At 50.1% G+C, this 18,954-nt stretch overlaps 1 protein-coding gene across 1 annotated transcript; it reads left to right on the top strand.

Moving 5' to 3' along the window:
- Nucleotides 1–5,990: 5,990 nt before the first annotated feature.
- On the top strand, nt 5,991–17,041 carry Hmox1 (heme oxygenase 1). The gene is made up of 5 exons (XM_013024938.1): nt 5,991–6,124; nt 7,770–7,890; nt 11,707–12,198; nt 13,879–13,978; nt 16,310–17,041. The coding sequence occupies exons 1-5, from the start codon at nt 6,102–6,104 to the stop codon at nt 16,438–16,440; spliced, it is 867 nt and encodes a 288-aa protein (XP_012880392.1). The 5' UTR covers nt 5,991–6,101; the 3' UTR covers nt 16,441–17,041.
- Nucleotides 17,042–18,954: the final 1,913 nt, after the last annotated feature.

Raw genomic sequence — 18,954 nt, 5'->3', positions numbered from 1 at the left:
CTACCACTTGAGCTACAGCGCCACTTCCGGTTTTCTGGTGGTTTATTGGAGATAGGAGTCTCACGGTCTCTCCTGCCTGGGCTGGCTTTGAACCGCGATCCTCAGATCTCAGCCTCCTGAGTAGCTAGGATTACAGGCGTGAGCCACCAGCGCCCCGCGCTGTGAGACTCTTATCTCCAATAAACCACCAGAAAACTGGAAGTGGTACTGTGGTTCAAGTGTTGAATGTTCTCGTTGAGCTGAAGAGCTCAGAGACAGTTCTCAGGCCCACAGTTCAAGCCCCACAACCGACCAAAAAAAAAAAAAAAAAAGTCTTAGGGACTTACATGCATGGGCTGGCTTTGAACTGATATTCTTGTATCTCAGTCCCCTGAACAGCTAGGATTACAGGCATGAGCCACCAGTGCTAGGCTTCAGGTTAGCTTTTGCTCTTAGGCACAGGATCTGTTTTCTGGCCTGAGTTTTGAAAGGCATTCAAGCTTAAGAGAACTCCGAGGAAAGCCTGGAACAATGGCGTGGCTGGTAGGTATTCTCTGAGACCAGCAAGCACAGCTGTGAAGGAGCCTGCAGGCCAGCTCAGCCAGGATACAGAGCAGCTGGGAGCATTGAATGGTGTTAACCAGAAGACTCACCAGTCACCTCAGCTGCCCTCTCTGCAAAGTCAGGGGGCAGGAGGAGGAGAAAAGAAGGTGAGCAGTGGAAAGGCACCTGCTTGCTCCTGGTGTCTGTGTGAGAGGGTTCACCCACCCCGGCTGCGCCAGGAGGACCAGGCTGACTTTCCCGTGGCATTGTTCATCCGTCCTGCCCTGCCTGTCTGCTTTAGGCTGCTCTGTGCTCATCTTCTGACTACTGCAGATGTGGCAGCCACATCTGCCTGTCCACCAGTGGTTTCTCCCTTACATGTGGGTCTCTTGCCAACCGAGGGGTGCAGAAGCTGATGTGTGGGCCATGGGTGGTCTTGCCGAGCTTGTCTGCTGTTGGAGTTAAGCTGGGCCTCATGGGCTCCCTGCCCTGCAGAAATGTCCTCCCTGGGTGGGTACATGGCATGGCATAGTTAGGACACCCTATGGAATGTCCCCAGGTGACCCCCTTTCTTCTTGCTGCCCTCCAGCTGGGGCGAAAGACCCCCTTCCCCGGATCCCTTCCACTCACCCTGACTTTGTTTTTCTGTACTTTGTTCCCCCCACCGCCCCACTGCAGACCAAGCCTTTGGAATGCTGAGCGGCTTTTCCACCCCGCCCTGGAGGCTGCATTTCTGCTGTGTCATGGTTGGGAGGAAGGCAGATTGTGCTGAGTCACCAGAGGCTTCCTCAGCCGCTCTGCGGTGATGGGGGAAAGGGCAGCTGTAACCTCAGGCAGCAGGAAGCAGGGCTTCTAGAACAGGGGAGAAACCTCTGGTTGATTTCTAAATCTTTGCACATTGTTTGCAACTAAAGCCCTCTCTCCCACACTTCAAGTTGGACTGGACCACGGGCTCTGCTGAGCAGCCCCCCACTGGCAGGAAGCAACTCCATCTTTCCTGTCATTTAGATCAAGATCTTAGGCATTACCCTGACTTTTCCCCTATGTTGCCTGTTCTGAAAATTTTATTTATTTCAGAACAGGGGCTTGAACTCAGGGCCTGGGCGCTGTCCCTCAGCTCTTTTGCTCAAAGCTAGCACTCTACCAGTTAGAGCCACAGTGCCACTTCTTGTTTTCTGGTAGTTAATTGGAACTCAGTCTCACAGACTTTCCTGCCTGGTCTGGCTTCCAACCGCAATCCTCACCTCTGAGCCTCCTGAGTAGCTAGGATATTACAGGCATGAGCCACTGGCACCCAGCTCTGTTTTGGAATTTTTGGTGGCTATTTTTAAACTAGCTGTGAATGTGTACATCTTAACAGATGTGGGCATTCCTGTCTCCTTGGATCAAACCCCACTTCCTGGCTATTGAGGACCAGATGAGGGGCTGGGTGTGGCTCAGCCAGGGCCATCTGAGGGTCTTAGTTAGACAAGGCTTCTTTCCAATCCCTGTAACCCATTTGTCTTCTGTGCCCTGTGATGGAGAATTGACTCTAAAGCACTTTCCTAACATGCTTCCTGCCGCTTCTGGTTCCTTTCTCTGTGTCCCAGACAGACTTCCTCCATTAGGACCCCAGGCCAACATGCATGTCCTATCAAGGGGGGGGCCTATCCTGTCCATCTTTGTATCTATCCAGCTGTGCGGGAACAAAGAGGAAAGTTAGTTATCAATCCAGAGAAGCTTCTGTGGGGGAGGAGCACCAGGCATCATGCTGGGACATAAGAACACCCCCCCCACACACACACACACATACCCCCAATGTCCCCAAGGGCCTGGCTGCCCTCTCTAGCTTCTCAAAATGGAGACTTCAGGGCTGATATATGCACTCTGCATAGGGGTATATTGATTTCTTTTGGCTGCCAGTAGCAAAGGACTATAGCCACTGTGCAGGTTTATTCTCTAGGCATTCTGGAGGTCAAAAGTCCTCTAGTGTTACTGGGACTAGCTATTACCTGTAGTTCCAGGGAAAATTCCTGTCCTTCTGTCACCTTTTCTAGCTGGTTTTCTGGTGGTTAATTGGAGATAAGAGATTTCCTAGGCTTTCCTGCCTGGGCTGGCTTTGAATCTCAAGCCTCAGATCTCAGTTTCCTGAGTAGCTAGGATTACAGGCGTGAGCCACAGGCACCTGGCTTAGCCTCCCTCTCAGGAGGAACTTTCTGATGTTTGGGCCCACAAGGATCATCCAAGACCATCACTTCAACTTGAGATTCTCTTGCTACTTAAGAAAAGCTGTTCACTGGTCCAGGAGATCAGGAGGTGGATCTTAGTGGCCACTATTCAGTGTACCACAGCTGGAGAAGGGACATCTGGATCACTCCAGTATTTGAGGAAAGGGAAGTCAAGACGCTGAATCAGCTTGGGCAAGGTCCACAGCTCAGCATAGGGCAGGCAGAGGACGTGACTAGAACATCCTGTCCTGGGCTCCTTTATCCCAGAGTTCTCTGCATAGCCTCTGTTCTAGCAGACTCTGGGGCCTCCCAGGGATCCCCAGGGCCACTGAAAGCTGCCCCCAATGAGGGCACAGCCTAGGCCAGTACCCCCATCTTGGGTTCCCTATTCCCCATGTTCAATAAGAGAGGATCAGATCAGATCACATGAACTTTACTTTCTGTTGGGTCCTTGAACTGGCACACTGGATTTGCAAACTTTACCCTCTGCACCTTAAATTCCAAGATCTTCTATTGGGGTGCAGGAGTGGGGGTCTGGCTCAAACTGATATGGTTGGAATCCTGGCTCTATCACTAGTTGTGTGGCAAAGAAAACTAGGCTAGAGGTGTGACTTAGCAGTAGAACATCTACCTAGTAAGTGTGAGGCTCTGAGTTCAAATCCAAATGCCACCAAAAAAGAGAAAAGAAACAATGGAAAAGAAAGAATGGAGATGAAAAGGTCAATTGTCTGTCATCAGGATTAGGGGACATGGCACCTGTAAAACTAGGAGTATGTGTGTGTGTGTGTTTTCCCTGTCTGGGGGTTTCAACTTAGGGCCTGAGTACTGACCCTGAGTTTTTTCTGCTCAAGGCCAGTGCTCTATCACTTTGAGCCACAGTGCACTTCTGGTTTTCTGGTAGTTAACTGGAAATTAGAGTCTCAAGGACTATTCTGCCTGACTGGCTTTGAACCAAAATCCTCCGCTCTCAGCTTCCTGAGTAGCTAGGATTAAAGACATGAGTAACCAATGCCTGGCTAGGACTATAGTTTATGATTGTGGTTGGACTCCAGCTTAGGCTGGCAGTGGTGCTAAGGCCTGGCAATACTACAATTTTCCTAAAAAGGGAGGAGACGTTGTGGCATTCAGCCATGGTTCCTCTATTCAGTATTGGCTGCCACCTGCAAGGCACCTGATCCAGGCCTGGGAACTCAACAAAGCAAAGCAGATAATGTCCCCTGCCCATCTGCTTTCTAGGCTGCTCTTGGGAAGATGGTTGCTTCCAGGATGGCCTAGGTAGTGCCTGCTGAATGACAGTGGGAACCATGACAGACAGTAGAGACAGACATTGTCCTGTTTCACTCTGTGGCTCCCAAAGAAAAGACAGACCCCTGTGGTCCAGGAGGTTTTAAAGTCTTCCTGCCAGGCTGTCCCAATTCACACCTCGTTTTCCTCATGTGTAAAGTGAAGGTAATAATGTTTCCAAGGCACAGAGTGGTGATAAGGATGAAATGAAGTCTGCAAGTACTCACAGTGACATCTGGCAATAGGAGTGTCAGCTGACTGCCCTTACTGTTCTGTTGTTCATAAAAGAAGAGTTGGCCAGGTGCTGGTGGCTCACGTCTATAATCCTAGCTACTCAGGATGCTAAGATATGAGGATCATGGTTCGAAGTCAGCCTGGCAGGAAAGTCCATGAGACTCTGACCTCCAATAAACTACTCAGAAAAAGCCAGAAGTGATGTGTGGCTCAAGTGATGGAAAGCTAGCCTTGATCAGAGAGATGCTCAGAGATAGAGCTCAGGCACTGAGTTCAAGTCCCAGGATTGGCAAAAAAAAGAAAAAAGAAAAAAAAGGATTTGGCCAAATACTCTACCAAGCACTAGTGACTTTTGAACACACAGGGGAGGACTTGGCCATCCTAGACCCACTGAAAGAAGTCTAGACACATGGCACGCATCCCATTAAAGGTAGAGCTCTTGCTACCTCCAATGTCCTTGGCACAATCTAGTCACCTTAAAAAAAAAAAAGAAGCTGGTTATAGTAATGTCCCCCTATAATCCCAGCATTCAAGAGGCTAATGCAGGAGTATTATGAGTTTGAGGTTACACAATGTGGACACTCCATTTAAACAAAGAGTTGGAGTTGCTGCTCCATCTCATGAAGAATTACTGAGCAGGTGAGTGGTAAAGGCCAGCTCTGCTCCAGGCTCAGTGGGCACCAAGGATGAGAAAAGAGGGAGCTATGTGTCTTGGAAGAATGTCACAGGCATTCAAGCCTCGAGGCAGTTTATATAAAAGTCACCATCCTGGAAGGGGAGGTATGGTTTACATGGTGAGTGCTAGCCTTGAGCAAAAAAGCCAAGTGAGACCCTGAGTTCAAGCCCCAGTACATGCATGTGTGTGCACAAGCACAACAACACATACACACAGAGTAAGTGTTGTACTGTGTGTGGGGAACCAAGTGTTGTGAGAGTGGAGGAGGCAGGTAGGTAGACCCTTGGATGCCAGGTTCTTTTTATTGATTGATTGATTGATTGTGTGTGTGTGTGTGTGTGTTGGTCCTAGATCTTGAACTCAGGACCTGGGTACTGTCCCTAAACTTTTTTTTTTTTTTGCTCAAGGCTAGTGCTCTACCACATGACCCACAGGTCCACTTCTGGCTGTTTTCTGGGCTGTTTTTGAGGGGGAACAGGGTGTCATTTATTGAAGATAAGAATCTCAAATGGACTTTTCCTGCCTGGGCTGACTTCAAACCATGGTCTTCAGATCTCAGCCTTCTGGATAGCTGGGATTACAGGAGTGAGCCACCAGTGCCCAGTGGATGCCAGGTTCTTGCTTTATATGTGACTCAGGAAGAAGCCGACACTAGTCTCCAGCCTGGTGTTAAGTGTAGGCCCCGGGGTGGGTCGTCTGTGGTGGGTTGTATCCATGGTGCCCACTAGCCTCTGGCTCTGAGAAGCACTGCTTTCTGGAACCTTCTAGATTCTTGGAGTGTCTGGGTCAGTGGTTGGGGTTTCTGGCAGGGGCTAAATCACAGCCAAAGCTCAGCACAGACTCAGATTTCCTTTTTTTTTTTTTTTTTAAACATCCCATGGCTGAGCTTTGTTTCCTGGGGTCATATGACTGCCCCCCAGCCCGCCCGCTGGCCGGGGGCGGTGTCGCAATGCTGGGCGGGGCGCAGGGGGGGGGGAGGAAGCGGGGCGGGGCGGGGCCCAGCCGGGAGGCGCCACGTGATCCGCCCGCCAGTATAAAAGGGGCCGGGCTGCCGCTCCTCACCACGTCCTCTCGCTCCTAGCCACTGGCCACGCCGCACGCCCGGATCCGGACCTCACCGGCCCCTCCCGCAGAGCCGCGCACCCCAGCCCGCCCGCCGACCCCCCCAGGCCCAAGCGATGGAGCGCCAGCACCAAGACAGGCAAGTGTGGGCCCCGGGACGGAAGCGTGGGGTCCCCGCGAGGGGGGCACCGACCCTTCGGTCCCGCCGTGCGGGCAGGGACGGGCTGCCTGCCCTGTCCTGCCCGGGCCAGTAAGCAGTCGGGAGGAGGAAGGGTGATTTAGGTGCCTGGCGCCCGGGGGGGGGAGGTACCCCCGAGGGGTGTGTTCCCTGGTGTCTGCAACAGCCAACTTTAGAGGTTTAGGAGTCTGGATTGGTGTGGCTGGGAGCTGACGACCTGTAAACGCTGAGCTGAGCGTGACCTCGCTGGGCCGCAGGACAGGTGTGCCCCAGGTGTCTGTCCGGGTGTGTCCCATCCTGGGGGGCAGCCCGCTCTGCTCTAGCCATGTCCGAACCACAGGGCCTCCGAGGCTGGCTGGCCCGCTCGGGAATTGGGAGGGGGACATGTTTTCAGGAAAGGCTCTGGAGAAAGGGGGATTCAGATACCTTAGCAGAAATACATCTGAAAAAGAGATAGATCTCTTTCCCACCCTTCCTCTCTTCTTCCCTTTCATCTCTCCCCTCCTTCCCTCTTTTCTCCTCCGTTCCTTCCTTTCATGTTACTGGTGATTGAACTCAGGGTGGTCTTGCATGTGCTGGGCAAGGACTCTACCACTAAGCTACATCCCCAGCTTTAAAATTGTTTTTTTGGGGGTCTGGTCGTGGGGCCTGAACTCTGGGCCTGGGCGCTGTCCCTCAGCTCTTCAGCTCAAGGCTAGCACTCTACCACTTGAGCCACAGTGCCACTTCCGGCTTTTTTTCTTACGTGGTGCTGAGGAATCAAACCCAGGGCCTTGAGCATGCGAGGCAAGTGCTCTACCACTGAGCCAACTTCCCAGCCCAGCTTTAAAAAATTTGAGACATGCCTGCTAATAGCCCATGCTAGACTTGAACTTGGGATCTTTCTGCTTCTGGCCACCTCAGCAGCTGCGATCATAGGCCTGTCCACCACATCCCCACAGGACTTTGACTACAGGGGAAATTTCTTAGACCTTTTAATGCACAATTTGATGATGAGAATAACATTCTAGTGTGTGTGTGGGGGTGTTCCACAAGATTTGCATCTGAAACTTTGGAAGAAATTAAATACTTGATTTAAAAAACAAAGCAAGCTGGGTATGGGTGGCTCATGCCTGTAATCCTAGCTAATCAGAAGGCTGAGGTCTAAGGATTGTGGTTCAAAGCCAGCCAGGGCAGAAAAGTCTCCTTGATACCTCCAATTAACCACTCAAAAACCAGAAGTGGTGCTGTGGCTCAAGTGGTAGAGTTCTAGTCTTGAGCACAAAGAGGTTCAGGGATAGCTCCCAGGCCCTGGACTCAAGCCCCACAACAAATGACAACAACAAAAAAATCAAAGCAGTTTTGTTGAATTCTGGGGCTTGTCATACCTGCCTGGTTTTCCCCTGGACTTCTGGGCTGTGCTGGGCTCCACTGGCCTTCCCGGGGAATGACTGGGGACAGGGTTTTCCCTTTGAGAATAGTATTTTAGTGACAGCAGTGACAGGGCTGGCACCTCTTTCTGCAGATGCCATAGAGAAAGTGAGGTTGCTGGGAGGGAGGGCTGCAGCATGTTGGGTGTGGCCCTCAATGCAGTTCCCATTACTGATCTCTCTCCTTCCCTCTGCAGCACACCCCAGGACCTGTCCGAAGCCTTGAAGGAGGCCACCAAGGAGGTGCATGTGCAGGCCGAGAATGCCGAGTTTATGAGAAACTTTCAGAAGGGCCAGGTGACCCCGGAGGGCTTTAAGGTAAGTGGCCTGATTGGTTCAGTCCTACTAGGGACATGGCCTGTGTGCCCAAGACTCAATCTAAGTGGCCTAAGTAGAGGCTGGAATCAGGGATGGCCAGGGACCAGTAGCCTTGATGAAGGAAGTTGTTTTACTAATCTTAATGCTGAAGCTCAGAGAGGTGACTTACCTTGTCACATAGTGGACTCAGGGCCTGCTTTGTAGTGTTTGTGGAGGCCCTCAGGCAACAATACTATCAATTGACTACTGAGTCTGTGCCGGCCAATTTATACACTTGTGACTCAACCCTGATGATGATGAGAAGACTCACCGAAGTTGAGTGATTCACAAAAAGCAACACAGCTGTCTGTATAGGGAAAAGACCGAAAGGAAAGAAACGTGGGTCTCATGTTGACCTTTAGGCTCCTGACCTGATTTTTTTTTGGGGGGTCCGGTTATGGTGCCTGAACTCTGGGCTTGGGAGCTGTCCCTCAGCTCTTCAGCTCAAGGCTAGCATTCTACCACTTGAGCCACAGTGCCACTTCGGCTTTTTTTTTCTTTTTGCTTATGTGGTGCTGAGGAATCGAACCCAGGGCCTCATGCATGCAAGGCAAGCACTCTGCCACTGAGCCATCTTCCCAGCCCCATGACCTCATTCTTTCTGTGATGCTGGGGATTAAACCCAGTGCCTTGCTCATGTTAGGCAAGTGCTCTACCACTGAGTTACAGCCTCAGCCTTTTTTTTTGGCCAGTCCTGGGGCTTGAACTTAGGGCCTGGGCATTGTCCTTGTTTCTTTTGCTCAAGGCTAGCACTCTATCACTTGAGCCATAGCGTCACTTCCAGCTTTTTCAGTTTATGTGGTACTGAGGAATCAAACCCAGGGCTTCATGCATGCTAGGCAACTACTCTACCACTACATTTCCAGCCCCAGCCTTTTCATTTTGTTCTGCTTTAATATAGTCTTGTTCTGAAGACAAGGCTGGCCTTGAATTTGTGATACTCCTGCCTTTACCTCCCTAATGCTGGGATTATAGGCATGAATCCCTATGCCCTCCTCTCCTGATCAAATTTGGATTTGCCTTTGAAGGCCAAATGGTCTGTAGGATGGGTTTGGGCCCTGGCAGGATCCTTTTCTAACAGTCGACCAGGGGGTTGGGAATGTGGCTCAGTGGTAGAGTGCTTGCCTAGCATGCATGAAGCCCTGGATTCCATTATTCAGCATCACATAAACAGAAAATGCTGGAAGTAGTTCTGTGGTTCAAGTGGTAGAGTGCTAGCCTTGAGCGAAAGAAGCTTAGGGAGAGTGTACAAGCCCTGAGTTCAAGCCCCAGGACTGGCCAAAAAAAGTAGACCACGAGCCCTCATCTAATGACCCAAGCTGCCTGTTCCAGCTACTTTTCTCCCTCATCTATGAAATGGGATTTCAACATCAGGCCCTTTCTAAGCACTCAATGTACACTAGGCCCTGATTTTACTATTTCCTGGCATGGTTGTGCAATTCATGCCCATAAAAGGAAAAAGTGGACCAAAAAACACCTCAAAAACATCTGTGGCATTGTTCCAGTTGCTAATGTCTATGATCCTAGCTACTCAGGAGGCTGAGGTCTGAGGATCATGGTTCGAAGCAACCCCAGACAGGAAAAGTCCATGAGACTTTTATTTCCAATTAACTATCAAAAAGCCAGAAGTAGTTCCAGTGGTGGAACATTAGCCTTGAGCACTAAAGCTCAGAGACAGTGCTCAGTCACTAAGTTCAAGCCTCAGGATTGGTACCAAAAAAATAAAACAAAAACTGTATTGGCCTGGCACCAGTGGCTAGGCCTATAATCTTAGCTACTCTGGAGGTCAAGATCTGAGGATTGTATTACAAGCCAGCTTGGGAAGGAAAGTCTGTGAGACTAATCTCTAGTTAACGTTGTAAGTGGTGGTGTGGCCCACATGGTAGAGCAAAAAAGCTCATTGACAGGTCACAGGCCCTGAGTTCAAGCCCCAGGACTGGCACACATGGGGTTCTATCACTCATGACACAGAGCTCTGCTGAGCCCCACTTCTATCTTGAAGGATGCTTTGGTGATGGGAGGTCTGACTTGCAGTTCTGGGAGTCCTGCCTGTGTTCTATGGCAGGAAGAGCTTTGTGTTTCTCCTCCACCATCTGTAAAAGAATATATACCCCCCAGTTATTGCCACATGGTTGGGCAATGGGGGCAGAGAAGGTGCTGGAATGTGCTGTCCACAGCCATCGTAGACTTTGGATCCTGCCCGTAATTCACACCTCAAAGTGAGCACCATTGATTGAGGCAGCCCAGAATTCCTTGCTGTTAGGCTGCTAGGATGACTGGTACAGTCAGCTGATGGGAGGACTAAGTGCCAGGGAACTTGCTGGGTTGCACCTAAAACTTAATTCTATCCTCACACAGCCCCGTAGAGTAGGTGTTTGGATTATGTCCTAAGGCCAAGGTGGAACGGAACCACCTGACTTGCAGTCACTGACCTGGAACCATCTCTTTCCTAGGCTGGGTAGCTGAGGCCAGAGGGCAAATGACTCAGCCAAGCTCACACAGCTGGGGCATGGGTGATCAGGGTTGGAACTGGGTCTGTCATACTGTAAAGTCCCGCCTCTCTTATACCAAGTTTCCTAGCTGTCTACCCTCTCAAGGAATGGGATTTCTAAGAATGTTTGAGCTTATGGAATTGTAATCCCTTGTACAGCTACTTAACAGAAATAATAAAGGTCGGCACTAGTGGTTCAGTGACCCTAGCTAACATCCTCAGATGAGACTCTTTTTTTTTTTTTTTTGTCAGTCATGGGGCTTGAACTCTGGGCCTGGGCACTTTCCCTGAGCTCTTCAGCTCAAGTCAAGTGCTCTACCACTCGAGCCACAGCACCACTTCCGGTTTTCTAGTGGTTTATTGGAGATAAGAGTCTCACGGAGTTTCCTGCCTGGGCTGGCTTTGAACCGCGATTCACAGATCTCAGCCTCCTGAGTAGCTAGGATTACAGGCGTGAGCCAATGGGCGCCCAGCTCCATGAGACTCTTATCTTCAATTAACAACCAGAAAACCAGAAGTAGAGCTGGCTCCAAGGAGTAGAGCATTAGCCTTGAGCACATGAGCGCAGGGACTGTACCTAGGCCCTCAGTTCAAGCCCTATACCAGAGTTATTTCTAACTTTGACTCCTGCAAACTCAAGTCTGGAGTGTTAACGTATACCTGGTGTTTTCTGAGTGCTGGACCTCTTGCTCAGTTCAGTACCCAAAGACAGCAGAGCTGGGGCCACAGGAAGGAGAACTGTGCTCTGCAGGTCCCATTTCCCCAGACCCCAGAGATGCCTGGCCAGTCTCCTCTGAGCACTTTCACCGTATTCTGCCCTGTTCCAGAGCCATGGTAGTTCATTGGTAGCATCAGACTCCTACTTTCTTTTTCTTTTTTTGTGTGTCTGTATTGGAGCTTGACCTAGGAGCCAGGAGGCACTGGCCCTGAGCTATCTCAGCCTCCTGAGTAGCTGAGATTACAGGCATGAGCCACCGGCACCCTGCTCCTAATATCTTATTCACTGTGCAGCCCCAATATCTCAAACACTCTCTAAACCTTAGTTTTCTGTAAAATGGGAACAGAATCACCCTTAATGTATTTGTGTAAGAATGAAACAAGGCTGCATGTGTTAGTAAGGTTAAAAATGTTTTTAGCTGAGAAAGCCATGGTAGAATGTTCCCGAGGAGATACCCCTGGAGAGAACTGGAGAGTCCTAGGAGGCAGGGGCCCAGGCAGGGAGGGGGGTGACAGAGGTATGAGCCAGGTGCAGAAATGGACAGCTAGACCTGTCCTTGTGTTTCCAGCTGGTGATGGCCTCCCTGTACCATATCTACACGGCTCTGGAGGAGGAGATTGAGCGTAACAAGGCGAGCCCCGTCTTCGCCCCCCTCTACTTCCCGGAGGAGCTGCACCGCAAGGCCGCCCTGGAGCAGGACATGGCCTTCTGGTACGGGCCCCACTGGCAGGAGACCATCCCTTACACGCCAGCCACACAGCACTATGTGAAGCAACTCCACAAGGTAGGGGTCACCGAGCCCGAGCTGCTGGTGGCCCATGCCTACACCCGCTACCTGGGTGACCTGTCTGGGGGCCAGGTCCTCAAGAAGATTGCACAGAAGGCCCTGGACCTGCCCAGCTCTGGTGAAGGCCTGGCCTTCTTCACCTTCCCCAACATCGAGAGTGCCACCAAGTTCAAGCAGCTGTACCGTGCCCGCATGAATACGCTGGAGATGACCCCCAAGATCAGGCAGAGAGTGATTGAAGAGGCCAAGACCGCATTCCTGCTCAATATCGAGGTGAGGAACCCACAGCCCAGGATGTCTTGCCCCCTGCTGGCCCCGAGTGTCATTGTTATTGGTCAGGGCTAAGCCGGCACTGAAGGACCAGGGTCGTAGTTCTGCCACTTCCTAGTTAGGTGATCTTGGGAAAATCCCATAATATCTCCATGCATTATAGGGGTGATAATAACACCATCTTCACATTGGGAGGGAGAAGGCATTGGTGCCAGTGAAGTCCCTGCAGAAGTGCTGGGCACAATGTCTGTCCAGCAATGTTAGCTGCTGTTCCTATGGGGCGTGACCATCCCGTGGTGATAAATCTGGGGAGCTTCTAAGGTGTCCACACACTCATGGGTCACCAAGTTGGCACTGCAGGAGTTTCAGGCACTGGACACAAGGCCTGTCTTTAGGCCAGTGAGGAGCGTGGCTGACTTCTTTCTACAGCTGTTTCAGTCCTGGGGGAAGGAGGAAGGGAAGGAGGAAGTAAGGTTGGAGCAGGGCCTTGAAGATGAATTTTTTTTTTTTTTTTGCTTGGTCATGGGGCTTGAACTCTGGGCCTGAGCGCTGTCCCTCAGTTCTTCAGCTCAAGGCGAGCACTCTGCCACTTGAGCTACAGTGCCACTTCCAGTTTTCTGGTGGTTTATTGGAGATAAGAGTTTCATGGACTTTCCTGCATGGGCTGGCTTTGAATATCGATCCTTAGATCTCAGCCTCCTGAGTAGCTATGATTACAGGTGTGAGGCACCAGAACTTATCTTGAAGATGATTTCTTGGATGGAGCTTGAGGGGTGGGGTCCTCTTCACCCCAGAAGGTATAGCATATCATTACTGAGGGTACCACGGGGCCGGAAGTTCCAGCTGGGGGTCCCAAAGGAGATTGATCAGACACTTGTTACAGCAGTGCCTCTCCCATCACTCCCCCAAATCCAGTCACTTTAGAAAAATCCAATAGCTTTTAGCTGGCTCTGTGTCCTAACTCAGACAAAGCCCTTCTTCCCTGGAGCTGTGGATTCCATCCCAAGCTCTGGGAAGCTTACAATACAGATACCATCTGCTGTTCAACACTGGCAGAGCAGTGCTACACATGTGGATGGCAAAGGCGTGAATGGCTGCAGTGAATCTGCATTCAGGACAGCTGTTAGTTACTCTGGGGCCTGGGTCAGGGGCACTCCATGTTTGGGAAGAGCAGGACTGTACCTGTTACATATTTGATAAGCTGAGTAAAATATAAATGAGCATTTACATTTTCTTCTGATTTTTTTTATTGCCAAAGTACTTTTTTTTTTTTTTTTTTGTAGTTATTGGTTGTGGGGCTTGAACACATGCCTGGGCACTGTCCCTCAGCCTCTTTGTGCTCAAGGCTAGCATTACTGCTTAAGCCACAGCACCATTAGTGTTTGTTTGTTTTTGTTTTGCCAGTCCTGGGGCTTAAACTCAGGGCCTGGACACTGTCCCTGAACCATTTTGTGCTCAAAGCTAGTGCTCTACCACTTGAGCCACAACGCCACTTCCGGATTTTTCTGTTTATGTGGTACTGAGGAATTGAACCCAGGGCTTCATGCATGATAGGCAAGCACTCTACCACTAAGCCACATTCCTAGCCTGCCACAGTGTTTTATAACCAAGCTTAAAGCCTTATCCACAGCTGGGTCTGGTGAAGTATGTCACTGACAGGGGTGTGTGTATCTTGTCTTCCAGCTATTTGAGGAGTTGCAGGGACTGCTGACCCAGGACTCAAAGGACCAGAGCCCCTCTCAAGTTCCTGGGCTCCACCGGCGAGCCAGCAGCAGAGTGCAAGGTGAGGAGGGTATCTCTTCTTGCTGGAGGGAAATGGCCTAGCTGTTCATCTTGGGTACTTCTTTTGCATGTGTGCTGCTTTAGAGGGCTTCAACTCAGGGTCTAGAAGCTGTCCTGAGCTTTTTTCTCAAGGCTAGTGCTCTGATGATTGCCTGACCTTCACTTCACTTTTGGTGCTTAATTGGAGATGAGTCTCATGAACCTTCCTACCTGGGCTGAAACCATGATCCTCAGATTTCAGCCTCCTGAATAGCTAGGATTACAGGTGTGAGCCATAGGCACCTGGCTTTCTGGGATTTCTTTACTCTTCTGTCTTCTGAATGTTTTAAGGGACAAGTGGGTTGCAGGCCAAGGAGCCACAGGGTTAATCTTCAACTGTTTTCCTACCTCAAGAATCAAGAGACTATGAGTTTGGTCTAGTTTGTTGGCTGAGGTGCACAGACACTGCTTAGAAGGCAGTGTCTCTATTTAGACTTCTTTTCTGGAGGGTTTGTTTTTGTGCTGTCCTGGAACTTGAATTCAGGGTGTGGGTGCTGGCCCCGAGCATCTGTGCTCAGGCTAGCACTCTGCCACTTGAGCCACAGATTCACACATCTTGCTTTTTGTGGTTAGTTGGGGATAAGAGTCTCACAGATTTCCTGTTCAAGGCTAGCTTTGAACTGCAATCTTCAGATCTCAGCTTCCTTCCAGTAGCTAGGATTACAGGTGTGAGCTATGGGTTTAAACTCAGGGCCTGAACTTCCTAGGTGGATGCTCTACCACTTTTGAACCACACTCCAGTCCTTTTGCTTAAGTTACTTTTCAAATATGGTTTTGTGGGGAGTTTTGGGGCCTTGGCTGGCCTAGATCCACAAGCGGCCTACTTACAATGCCTATGCAGCTGGGATTATAAACCTATACCACCACACCCAGCTATTTTTGTTGAGATGGGCTTAGACTCTTTTTGAGACTCTGGGAACTGGTGAGCAGGTCTCCAAGTAAGGCCGGGATGCAAGGGACTTGTTTGCAGTTATTACCCCACCAGGAATGCTGGGAGGACACAGTATGACTGGGTCTTGCCTGTCAGCTCCTCCTCCTGCTCCCCAGGAGCTGTGGAAGGTATGGCTGTAGTGGAACATCTGAGGACTTCCAACAAGGCCAAAGTACTCCACAAAATGTGTCCTTGCCCAGCCAGGCGCCCGTAAGAGGGGAGTGAGGCAACTGAACTCCCCTGTCCTCTGCCAGGGCCACAAGGGGACCCCACTGACAGGATTGGGCCTGGAGGATTAGTTTACAGCCAGTCAGATGGGACTAGGTAGCCACCTGGTGGTATAAGGAGACTGCAGTAAGGTCATGGTTCTCAACAGTGTGTATGGGGTGGGGGGCAGTAGAGAGACGATCAGTGAGGTTTGGTTTTGTTTTATTGGATTTTTTTTTTTTTCTTTGTCAGTTATGGGGATGGAACTCAGGGCCTGGGCTCTGTGAAAACTAGTGCTGTACCACTTGGAGCCAGCCCAGGCAGGAAAGGACATAAGATTTTTTTTCTTTTGTCAGTTGTGGGGCTTGAACTTAGGATCTGGGTTCTGTCCCTGAGCTCCTTTGCTCAAGGCTAGTACTCTACCATTTGAGCCACAGTGCCACTTCCAATTTTCTGGTTAATTGGAGATAAAAGTCTCAGGGCCTTTCCTGCCTGGGCTGGCTTTGAACTATGATCCTCAGATCTCAGCCTCCTGAGTAGCTAGGATTACAGGCATGAGCTACCAGCACCCAGCTTAGTGTTTTTTGTTTTTATTTTTTTGCTCTTTTGGAATTTCATTGTCTCATGAATTTCTATTGCAATTTTCCAAAAGTCAGATCCCTGTTACTTCTGGTGGCTAATGTGTCTATGTCTTGGGTGGTAGCAGTTTCTCTGTTTAGTGGGGCCAGGGCCAGAGCTTGTAGCCCTGGGATTAAATTTAAAATTCTGACCCCACAGGTGTCACTCTATTTCCCATCCTGCTTATTACCTTACCACCGTTCTTACTAAATGTGTCAGCATCTGAGATGTACAGCTCAGACCTAGTGACCAGGAAAGCTTAAAGGGAGGGCCTTCCTGATCACAGGCAGGAGTCTGGAAAACATGCCCTGGGCCCAGAAGGAACCCACAGGGGCTGAGCATGGAAGGACAGATGATTTGGAGAGGTAGTGAGCTTCCCACCTCTGGAGGGATTCACTCAATCCATTTGTGTTCTAGCAGAATCCTGGCCTTGGACTGGGACTGTAGCACAGATGCCAAGGTCCCTCTGTTCTGTAGATCTGTGATGTCAGCCACTCTGCCCACCTGGGGTTGACCATGCTTGCCTTTCTTTTTCAGACTCCACAGTTGCAGAGGGTCCTAAAGGGAACGCCCAGCTCAGCAGACTCTCCCAGACGCCATTCCTCCGATGGGTCCTCACCTTCAGCTTTCTGGTGGCAACAGTGGCTGTGGGACTTTATGCAATATGAATGCCAGTGTGCTGGTCCCCAGGGACCATGAACTGTCCAGTGAAGGACCCTCTCCTTGGAGAGGCACAGAATCTCTTGCCTGATTTTTCACTTTGGGACACTGGAAGCCTTCAGGGCTTCTAACCTTCTCCTCATATCCCTCTGAAATGGAGGGAGGTGCTTGTGGCATGTCCCCCGCTCCTGCCTGGAAAGCATATGTAGCACATCCAGCCAGTGGCCTAGACATCCAAACCCAGTAGCCCTGGTTCTTACAACAGAGCCCAGAAGATATGGCCTGGCTGAAAGCAGCAGCTATCCTGAGCCTTCCTATGTCCTTTGTCCCTGTATCTACCTTGGCCACGACCATGACGGCTTTCTCAAGGGTCATGAAAGGCATTTTTTCTATGTGCACAGATGTTGTGTCTTGTCTCTTTTTTTTTTTTTTGTTGGATCCACTCTTTGTTCTTGGTTCCACTTGAACAGTATGGTAATGTCTTATGTTCTATTGTTTTATAACAAGTTTGGGCTATCTCTTTGGGGAGGGGAGGGTGAGGGGGAAGATGTTTAACAAGAGTGGCTTTGGTTTCCATGTTGGTATGTAATAATAAACATTGTCTAACAGTAACGGAAAGTGTTGCCATGGGCTCTGTGGTCTCTCACCTGTGCTTCTCATTCTTGTACTGTGGGAGTCACCTCATACCCTGTGTTCATTCTCACAGTTAACTGGACCCGACTGAGGGTCAGGGAGGACTGGAACCAGGTCCCAAATCCAGGCCCTTCCTCCACCTCCCGTAGTCACAAAAGCCCCTGAAAGACTATAAACATGTGGCTTCCCAATCTGTAGAAGTAAAAACTTCATGGGAGGTAGGTGGGCAGAGCAGGGGACAGCCAGCAGCACATGAGGATTGGGACTGGAGATCTTTGTCGCTCCTGGCTCTGCCATTAAATCTGTTATCTTGGGCAGGTTGCTTCACACCTTTTTTTTTTTTTTTTTGGGTTGGTCATGGGGCCTGAACTCTGGGCACTGTCCCCCGAGCTCTTCAGCTAAAGGCTAGCGCTCTACCACTTGAGCTACAGTGGCACTTCTGGCTTTTTCTACTTATGTGGTGCTAAGGAATTGAACCCAGGGCCTCATGCATGCAAGGCAAGCACTCTACCACTGAGCCACCTTCCCAGTCCAGGTTGCTTCACATCTTCTTTACTAATTATGTTTTGGGTCTGGTCGTGGGGCCTGAACTCTGGGCCTGGGCGCTGTCCCTCAGCTTTTCAGCTCAAGCCTAGCGCTCTACCACTTGAGCCACAGCGCCACTTCTGGCTTTTTTTTTCATTTTGCTTATGTGGTGCCGAGGAATCGAACCCAGGGCCTCATGCATGCAAGGCAAGCGCTCTGCCACTGGGCCACCTTCCCAGCCCCTTCTTTACTAACTATGTTAGCATACATACACTTATTTTGTGCGATGGGTTTTACTGTGACATTTCCACTCAGGAATACAATGTACTCATCCCTGCTACCAGGCTCCTTCCCCCAAACACTTCCAGGTTTCATTATTCCATTTCCATCAATGCCTACTGCCTACTTGGCCCTTATTCATCTCCATTCACCCTCCTTGTTAGCATTTCTTTTTTTTTTTTTTTTTTTTTTTTTGGGGTCCAGTTGTGGGGCCTGAACTCTGGGCCTGGGTGCTGTCCCTCAGCTCTTCAGCTCAAGGCTAGCACTTTACCGCTTGAGCCACAGTGCCACTTCCGGCTTTTTCCTTTTCTTATGTGGTGCTGAGGAATCAAACCCAGGGCCTCAGGCATGCAAGGCAAGCACTCTACCACTGAGCCACCTTCCCAGTCCCCTTGTTAGCATTTCTCATCCTATTTATTGGAAAAATGAGAGCAATATAGCTGCCTCCCACATTTGTTAAACAAACATTACAAACAAACATACATCAGAGATACTTCCCACCCCCTATTCCCAAGATACCCAAAGAACCCAGGGATTTGTGTTCTGGTCTAGAGATCTGGCTGGGGATGGGTGGGTCTTGGAGGGGCTTCCAATTGCCTTTGTGAAAGGCATGCTGGAAGGTTCCATTGTGCTTCTGGTCTAGCAGCCACTATGGACATACATGTCATGAGAATGCATGCATATATGCAAACCCTAGGGATCAGACCACAGCTGTGGCTCTCCCACCTTGGGCCCAGTTTCCTCTTGTGGAAACAGGCCACATACTCATTATGTGATGGAGGTAAAGAGGGAGGGAGAGAAACCATATTGAATTGTACAAGAGGAGAACAGTCAAAGACTATCAATTGTTTAAAGCTAAAAAAGCCTGACTCGTTACAGGGTGTGTGTGTGTGTGTTGAGTGTGTGTGTGTGTGTTGTGGGGCCTGGGTGCCGTCCCTAAGCTCTTTCCTCAAGGTTAGCACTCTTACTACTCTGAGCCATTGTCACTTTTAGTTTTCTGGTGTTTAATTGGAGATAAAAAGTCTTAGGGACTTTCCTGCCCAGGCTGGTTTTGAGCTGGGACCCTCAGATCTCAGCCTCCTGTG

Source organism: Dipodomys ordii, unplaced genomic scaffold, assembly GCF_000151885.1.
Source record: "Dipodomys ordii isolate 6190 unplaced genomic scaffold, Dord_2.0 Scaffold79, whole genome shotgun sequence".
Taxonomy (NCBI): Eukaryota; Metazoa; Chordata; class Mammalia; order Rodentia; family Heteromyidae; genus Dipodomys; species Dipodomys ordii.
The sequence above is the reverse complement of the archived record's forward strand: the minus strand, read 5'-3'. Positions and strand labels throughout refer to the sequence as shown.